Source organism: Bufo bufo, chromosome 8, assembly GCF_905171765.1.
Source record: "Bufo bufo chromosome 8, aBufBuf1.1, whole genome shotgun sequence".
Taxonomy (NCBI): Eukaryota; Metazoa; Chordata; class Amphibia; order Anura; family Bufonidae; genus Bufo; species Bufo bufo.
The window spans coordinates 19445161-19454083 of NC_053396.1; the positions used below are offsets into that span (position 1 = coordinate 19445161).

The following is an 8923-nucleotide window of genomic DNA, read 5'->3' on the forward strand; positions in this document are numbered from 1 at the left end:
TGCACAGACATGCGGAGACAGAAGGCAAAGGGAAGATATCCGCGTGCTTTCCGCATCCGTCTGTTCCGCAAAAGATAGAACATGTCCTATTCTTGGCTGCAAAATACATACAGTCATATGAATGCCCCCTTAAAGGGGTTCTGCACTTTCATTTAACTGATGATCTATCCTCTGGATAGATCATCAGCTTCTGATCGGCGGGGGTCCGACACCCGGGACCCCCGCCGATCAGCTGTTTCAGAAGGCAGCGGCGCTCCAGCAGCGCCGCGGCCTTCTCACTGTTTACTGCCGGCCCACTGACGTCACGACTAGTATCAACTAGCGTGGGCGGGGCTAAGATCCATTGAAGTGAACAGAGCTTAGCCGCGCCCACGCTAGTTGATACTAGTCGTGACGTCAGTGGGCCGGCGGTAAACAGTGAGAAGGCCGCGCCGCTGCTGGAGCGCCACTGCCTTCTGAAACAGCTGATCGGCGGGGGTCCCGGGTGTCGGACCCCCGCCGATCAGAAGCTGATGATCTATCCAGAGGATAGATCATCAGTTAAATGAAAGTGCAGAACCCCTTTAAGGGTAGATTCACACACAGGGGATTTTGTGGCAAAGCTTTAAAGGGGTTTTCTGAGATATTTTAACTGATGACCTATTCTCTGGAATCTGATTGTTGGGGGTCTGACACTGGGGGCGCCCGCCGATTCAGCTGCTCGGGAAGGGACCGGCGCTGGTCGCAGCGCGGCAGCCTTCTCTCAGCTCACAAAGCACAGCACCGTACATTGTATAGCGCCTGTACTTGGTATCACAGCTCAGCAAGTGCTGAGCTGCGCCAATGACGTCACTGGCCTAGGGAAAGCTTTGAGAAGGCCAAGGCTCTACTGCGATCTCTGGTGCCTTCTCAAACCACTGATCGGCAGGGGTCTCGGGGGTCGGACCCCCACCAAAGGATAGGTCATCAGTCAAAATATCTCTGGAAACTGCTTTAATAAACCTGCAGCAAAATCTGCGGATTTTACCTCTGCTGCATCGAAAGGGGTTGCATTCCAATACGGATTTTACTCGAGGAGATCCGCAGGTAAAATCGGCAGCAATTCCATCTTTTGCGTACTGACGGTTTTGTGTTTCGTGGGCCACATTTCACCTTCAACCAGGGGTAGGACAAGTGGGGCATCTGCTTACACCCTGGGCCATGCAGTAATCTCATTTGTTGTGGGTTGAAGATTTTGAAATGTTCCTGACATCTCGTAGGCAATCGAAGCTACCATGAGTCGCCACGAGCAGACAATGGAGACCTACAAACTGCTGAACTCTACCCATCGGGAAGATGACGAGACTCCTCCGAACTCACCGGTAACTATCGACATGGTGGCGGCAGGTTATAGGCCAGTGATATACAGGTGGCTATCATATAATCCAATCTCATTTGTTGTACAGAACACAGACTTGGGCAGGCGAGCCCCAACCCCAATACGGGAGAAGGAGGTGACAATGTGCATGAAATGCCAAGAAGCTTTCAATTCCATAACCAAAAGGAGGCATCACTGCAAAGCATGCGGACATGTGAGTTATCTTCTATGTAGCCCACCATTGCCATTTTTTCACTCCTTAGTCTTTAAGACACTTATACAGTGTTTCTGCCAGCAGCTGCCACTAGGGGGAGACGAACACATATGCAGTTATATAGCTCTCATTGACAACATGTGCAGTGAGCTCCCTCTAGTGGCAGCTGTAGGCAGGAATAAAAGATTTAGAAATGCTTATAAGGGGGCAACCTGATGGCACTGCTATGTACAGGGGGTCACTGCTGGCTATTAATGAGGATATTCTGACAGCACTGTATATGGGACCATTATTTAAGTGTACAGTATGGCATCATTGTTTTTGCGCATTGTCTGGTGATAGTCAGTGTGCTGACTTTATCACGTGGATGTGTGCCCATGGTATATAATCGTACCCATGACCCCAGCTTTAACAAAATCCTGCGTACACCCTTAAACAACTCTTTCTTTTAAGTGCCCCCGGAAACTCTTCCCAGAGAGTAAGGCTGGTTTCACACGGGCGTTGCGGGAACATGCGTGATTTTTCCGCGCGAGTGCAAAGCGTTTTTATGCGTTTTGCACGCGCGTGAGAAAAATCGGCATGTTTGGTACCCAGACCCAAACTTCTTCACAGAAGTTCGGGGATCGGTGTTGTGTAGATTTTATTATTTTCCCTTATAACTTGGTTATAAGGGAAAATAATAGCATTCTGAATACAGAATGCATAGTACAATAAGAAATTAAACTCACCTCATCCACTTTTTTCGCGCTGCCCGGCTTGTCTTCTTTCTTCTTCTTTGAGGACCTGGGAGAAAAAGGACCTCACGTCACTGCGCTCATCACATGGTCCATCTCCATATGTGGCGGCTTGTATTATGTCCTAGATACACAGTCGAGTCCCATTATTATGACCACTTCCTACTTTCAACATTGACAGCATGTCGCTCATGAAAGAAGTCACGTGTGCTGAGCTGGCTCGGTGGGTACATAAAGTGTCTGCACACATCCCTCGTTGCTGTCATGGGTAAAAGGGGCGATTAATCAGAGTTGTAAAAAGGGATGATTATTGGCTTTTGGGCCGAGGTTGGCAGTATTTCTGACACTGTCCAGTTTCTGAACTGTTCTCGTGAAAGTGTACGGTGAGTGGAGAATGGCACCATTGTGAATAAGTGACATGGAAAGCACCACGTGCCATTGATGTAAGAGGTGAACGTCAAGCACGAAGGTGCACGATGGTGGACCATCATACTACAGGGGAGCAGCTCATCGCCAACATGAACCAGGGGGCCACCAGACGTGTCTACCAACAGTTGGGCGAACCCTACTGTTTTTGGGGCTCCGGAGCAGACAGACGGTCTCTGCACCTTTGCTAATGAAGTTGCATCGGCAGAAAAGGCTTCAATTTTCACGCCAGTATCGGAATTGGACCTCCGCTGATTGGTAGAGGGTTGTCTTCTCCGATGAGTCACGTTTTCTGCTTCATGGACATTGGCGTGTCAGGAGAGAAACATCAGAGAGCAAACCCCCCGCAACCATTGCTGGAAGAACACAAGCTGGTGGGGGCAGCGTTATGGACTGGGGAAGGTTTTCGTGGCATTCTCCAGGCCACTCATCTCTGTGGAAGGCACTCACAACCGATTTGAGTATAAATCCATCCTTGCAGATCACGTACACCCCTACATGATGATTGTCTTTCCTGGGGCGGATGGGATCTTCCAGCAAAACAATGCGACATGTCACACGGCTAGAAATGTCCGACACTGGTTGGAAGAGCAAAACCAAGACTTCCAAGTACCACCCTGCCCCCCCCCCCCCCCCCCCCGATTCCTTAGATCTAAACCCAATTGAGCATCTGCGGGACCACCTCGATGGTCATGGTCTCTCTATAGGTCGTCCCCCGCCCCGCTCCCCCTCCAGCAGCTGTGGGATGCCCTGCAGTCAGCATGGCTCCAGATACCTGTGACAACCTACCCGTCCACGGCGGTGACGCTGGTCAGAATAATGGGACTCCACTGTGTATATTTGGACCACTGAGCAGCAAACCGTAGATTATATATGAGGGGCTCTGTAACAAATAATTACTATGGTGACCTTTCCTTCTTTGTCACTTTCCAGTTCCAGTGCCTTCATTACCTACACCCCTCCTCCTTCCTACACCATAGCTCTTTGTGTCTATCCTCTTCTAGTTGCCATTCTGCCTTGTGTATTCCTGCTTTACACTGCAGTTCATTATTTTCCACGGCCACATCCAACACTGCTTATTCTACAGGTCGTCTGTGGGAAGTGCTCAGAGTTTCGTGCCAGACTCGTCTATGACAATAACCGAACAAATCGTGTCTGTGTCGACTGTTACGGCACCCTGCATGGTTCTGGGTCCAGCCCAGGGTACAACTCCCATACACCGCAGCGGAGGAAGTCCATCCTAGAGGTATGCATGGTCTAGAAACGCTGGGGGGTGCCGAGTTGCCCCTTTCGTCAGTGTTAAAATATTCAAAAGACCACATTCTTTATTTGAGAATGTCGTCCTATCGACACGCCGAGGGTCTGGTCTGTCAGCCGAAACCCCCCCAGAGATCAGTTATTATGGGGAAGCCACAGGTGGGTACACTGCAGTATTATATGGTGCCCATTCACATGACTAGAGAACCATGGAATAATTGGAAGCGCCCTCTAGAGCATTAGTCGCTACTTGCGGCAGCATTCTGTGCTTACTAATACGGCCCACCCCTCAGGACTTCCTCTTTCTAGGGTAATAGGTCATATGGACAAATCCTGGAAAAGGGTTGTTGGCCCATGTCATACATTGGGGGCATATCCTCGCGATCTGTCTGATAGGTGCAGGACCTGAACCTATCTCTAAAAAGGATCTTGCAAAGAGAAGGAGAGCAGACCACACCTGTGCGGCAGCCCTCCATTCACTTCTACGGGAGTGAATCGCTGAGTGGCGTGCTCAGCTCTTTTCGGAAGTCCCATGGAAATGAATGGGAAGCACGGCCACCGCTCCATTCACTTCCATGGGTCTCTCTTTGACTTTGCAGCTTCATTTTAGAGTTAGGTGCAGGTCCCAGAGGAGGGACCCACACCTAGCAGACATTGGGGGGCATATCCTAGCGATATGCCCCCCAATGTATGAGATGAGTTAGGGCTCATGAAGCTGTAAATGCTTATTGCTGATAATTCTCCTGTGTAAATGCTCCGACAAAACGGCAAGATGTCCTATGTACAGTACAAAACATTACCATTAGGCTAGGGCTACACGGCGACATGTGTCGCAGAAAAGTCGCACAATGTTTTTTATAACGATAGTCAATGGTGGTGTACTGCGACACGAAAGTCGCACAAAAAATCCATCCAAGTTGGATTTTTGTGCGACTGTCACAGCGCAGTTGCCACACCCTTGACTATCATTACAAAACATATCGCACAACACGTGTCGCAGTGTAGTTTTGTCATAAAACATGTCACCGTGTAGCCCCAGCCTTAGGCTACTTTCACACTAGCGTTCGGGTGTCCGCTCGTGCGCACCGTTTGAAGGGGCTCACGAGCGGCCCCGAACGCATCCGTCTGGCCCCAATGCATTCTCAGTGGAGGCGGATCCACTGAGAATGCATCCGCCTGCCAGCGTTCAGCCTCCGCTCCGCTCAGTGAGCGGACACCTGAACGCTGCTTGCAATGTAAGTCAATGGGGACGGATCCGCTTGAAGATGACACAATATGGCTCAATCTTTAAGCGGATCCGTCCCCCATTGACTTTCAATGTAAAGTCTGAACGGATCCGCTCAGACAACTTTCACACTTAGAAAATTTTCTAAGTTTTAATGCAGACGCATCCGTTCTGAACGGATGCGAACGTCTGCATTATCGGAGCGGATCCGTCTGATGAAACATCAGACGGATCCGCTCCGAACGCTAGTGTGAAAGTAGCCTTAGTCGGCAGCACATTGTCCTGTACATAAGCCAAGTATTATAAAACATTGACCATCCACTGTCATTTTTCCCCCCCCCCCACAGAAACAGGCATCGGTGGTGGCAGAGCACAGTGTAATGTGCAGTTATATGCATTACATGGAGAAGGGAGCCAAGAGCTGGCACAAGGGCTGGTTTGTCATCCCGCAGAATGAGCCCCTGGTCCTCTACATCTATGGTGCACCCCAGGTGAGGATATTGCAGAACACACAATGTCTGTGGATATTTAGGGTTAAAAGGGGCTGTCTCATCTCAGACTCTGGTGGCATATTGCATATTTTAGAGGTCCCGTTCTTGAGATAGATGCGGGTCCCAGATGTGGAGCCTGCATCTATCTCAAGAACGGGACCTCTAAAATAAGCCTGCATGGCCGCCCTCCATTCATTTCCTTGGGAGCTCTGAAAATAGCCAAGCGCTGGCTCAGCTTTTTCCGGTAGTCCCATAGAAGTGAATGGAGCGGTGGCCGCGCTTGCGCAGTGCACTCTCCATTCACTTCTATGGGACTTCTTTTTTGGGAACTCCCATAGAAATGAATGGAGAGCATGCGCCACATGCGCGGTGTACTCTCCTGTACATTCAGGACCTGCATTAGCAATAGGTGCAAGTCTCACACATATCGTAACCCCCTTTAAGTTACTGACAGTCTATTATCTGTCTACCAGGACGTCAAGGCTCAGCGAAGCATCCCTTTGATCGGCTTTGAAGTGACCCCCGCAGAACAGTGTGAGCGCTCTGACCGCAAGCACGTGTTCAAGATCAGTCAGAGCCAGCTCAGCTTCTACTTCAGCCCGGAAACCGAGGAGCTGCAACGCCGCTGGGTAAACGCATTGTCCCGAGCCGGCCGAGGGGAAGATTACAGCAGCAAAGAGCTACTTCTTGAGGCTGAAGAAGAGAATGATGGGACTGGGGACCCTTTTGGGGACACTTGAGGATCGGATCCACCCCGACCTCCCCCCTTCCCTCTTGTAGATTCATAAGGTTGGAAATAAGACTTATCCGTTCATCGTCAACAGGGGAATATTATGAGCGTGGGGCTAGATTAGTTTTGTCTTGGCTTCACATGGGGAGGGCTGGACTCACCCATAGTACTTCCATGTTCTGCAAAGGACCCCTTAGGAGGAGTAAATGCTGTCCCAGAGGATCACTGACAAACTGAACCTCTTCTGGGCCAGGATGGGGCTGGATCAACCCATCATCACCTGCATAGGAAGGAGTCGGAGGGCTGGATCGACCCGTTAACACTTCCTTCCTAGGTCACCAGATGCTTCCGCACTTCTGAACTCATTTTTACTCAAACCCATCACCGGCACTTTCTCTTTTTATTTTTTATTATTTTTTTAAAAATATGTTCTTATAATTATTTTAATAATATTTAGCAACACTTTTTTTTACATTGTTCTTTTGCTTGTTCTGGGACCTTGGGTTCCTTCCGGTTTTAAAGTTTCTATCATTGTCATTCCAAACTCCACGCCCCCGCAAGCCTGCGTCAGGAATAGGGGCAGAGTCACGAAGCCAGTAGATTCCCGTCGGTGGGATTTCTAATAAAGTGCCATAAAACGGAGCACAGATGTGTGTACAGTGTCATATAAGCCACCATTCCTGTCCCGAGTGCTTCCACAGCATGCCCCTATTCAAGTTCAGCCTGTACAGATCACATCATAGGGAGCGTCCCTCAGTTCCTGTAAATATGTCCAGCAGTACGAGGAGAAGAAATGTTCTTCCCGATTCCACAAACAGAGTCCCAATTTTAGCATCCCGCACCCTCACTGGTTCTGCTGAACCCAATTTAGATCACCATGGAACCACAGGAGGTCCAGGTACTGCACCAGTAGACGGCCCTATCAATGCCAGCAACAATGAGGGATTCTGTCATTCCAAATAATTTATTTCCCCATGTGGATTTTACCAGCCAATTTTTTTTGTTTTTGTAGGAGGGGGTCCTAAATGTGCGAGGGGCATCAATCCAATTCAGGCTTTACAAAATGGTGGAAATTGCTTTCATAGACGGTACATGGAGCCATGAACACAGCATCTTAGGCCTAGTTCACACGAACCTTTTTTTTTCGAGTGTACGGGCCGTTTTTTTTGTGTTCCGTATACGGTCCCATTCATTTCAATGGTTCCGCATTAAAAAACGGAATGTGTTCCGTAAGCATTCCGTATCTGTATTTAATTTTTTCCGTTCCGTTCAAAGATAGAACATGTCCTATATTTGGCCACAAATCACATTCCGTGGCTCCATTCAAGTCAATGGGTCCGCAAAAAAAACGGAACACATACGGAAATGCATCCGTATGTCTTCCGTATCCGTTCCGTTTTTGCTGAACCATCTATTGAAAATGTTATGCCCAGCCCAATTTTTTCTATGTAATTACTGTATACTGTACATGGCATACGGAAAAACGAAAACACAACGGAACTCAAAAACGGAACAACGGATCCGTGAAAAACGGGCCGCAAAAAACTATAAAAGCCATACGTTCGTGTGAACTAGGCCTTAAAGGAACCCTCCAGGGAAAACGTATCCTGTGTTCTATATAGATTAAGATCTGAAGTGGGAGGAACGTAACACAAGTATGCTCACTTTGGTGTTCTTTAAACTTCTGTCATGCTCCGCTTCCTCAAACCCTGAAGGGGTCGTCTCACCTGAGACGCTAGGATACGCCACCAATGTCAAATAGGTGCAGGTCCCAACTATCTCCAGAACAGAACCTCCAAAGTGATCAGAGAGCAGTCACGCATGTGCAGACACCCTCCATTCTTTTATATGGGACTGCCAAAAATAGCAGAGCGCTGGCTCGGCTACATCCGAATGGAGTGGGGGCAATGCTTGCGCAGCCGGTCCCCATTCCTTTCTATAGGACTTCCAAAAACAGCCAAGCACGCTCGCTTGGCTATTCTCGAAAATCCCATAGAAATGGATGGAAATCACGCCACACATGCGCAGTGTGCTCTCCTTCACTTTCAGGGGGCCCATTCTGGAGAGGTGGGACCCGTACCTATCTGACATTGGTGGCCTATCATAGAGATATTTCATCATTGTCCCAAATGAGACACCCCTTTAACAGTATTGGTTTTCCCAGAGCGTTCCTGTAACCACCCGCTAAGGGCATGTTTATATGCTGTGGATCTGTGAGCGGAGAATCTGCAGCGTATTACAGTGGCCGCCAAGCGGATGAGATTTGATCAAATCTCATCCACTCCGTTGGTCAATTTACGGTGCAGATTTCCAGCCTTTGCGATGCTTAAGTTACTGCGGCAATTCTGCAGAGAATGCCCCCCTTATACCCTGAGGCAAGATCCCTTTCTCCCACCAGTAGACATCCCAATGTCTTTACCCATCCAAGAATATCCTCAAATATTGAACAAAACTATCTTAGCGCCCTTTACAGAAAAGTAGAGGAAAACGGGAATTGTTACCGCTGCATG

The 8923-nt window shown here is 48.9% G+C and overlaps 1 protein-coding gene across 3 annotated transcripts in view; it reads left to right on the forward strand.

Moving 5' to 3' along the window:
• The window catches only part of FGD1 (FYVE, RhoGEF and PH domain containing 1), a 97213-nt gene extending 90343 nt beyond the window's left edge, over positions 1–6870 (forward strand). For 2 of the 3 annotated variants that reach the window (XM_040404946.1, XM_040404949.1), the window contains exons 14-17: positions 1239–1550; positions 3798–3956; positions 5540–5683; positions 6157–6870. In XM_040404946.1, coding sequence (XP_040260880.1) covers positions 1239–1550; positions 3798–3956; positions 5540–5683; positions 6157–6423 — 882 coding nt within the window. In that variant the 3' untranslated portion in view covers positions 6424–6870. The remainder of the gene's footprint in view (positions 1–1238; positions 1551–3797; positions 3957–5539; positions 5684–6156) is intronic. The other variant, XM_040404948.1, reaches the window with a different exon arrangement.
• Positions 6871–8923: the final 2053 nt, after the last annotated feature.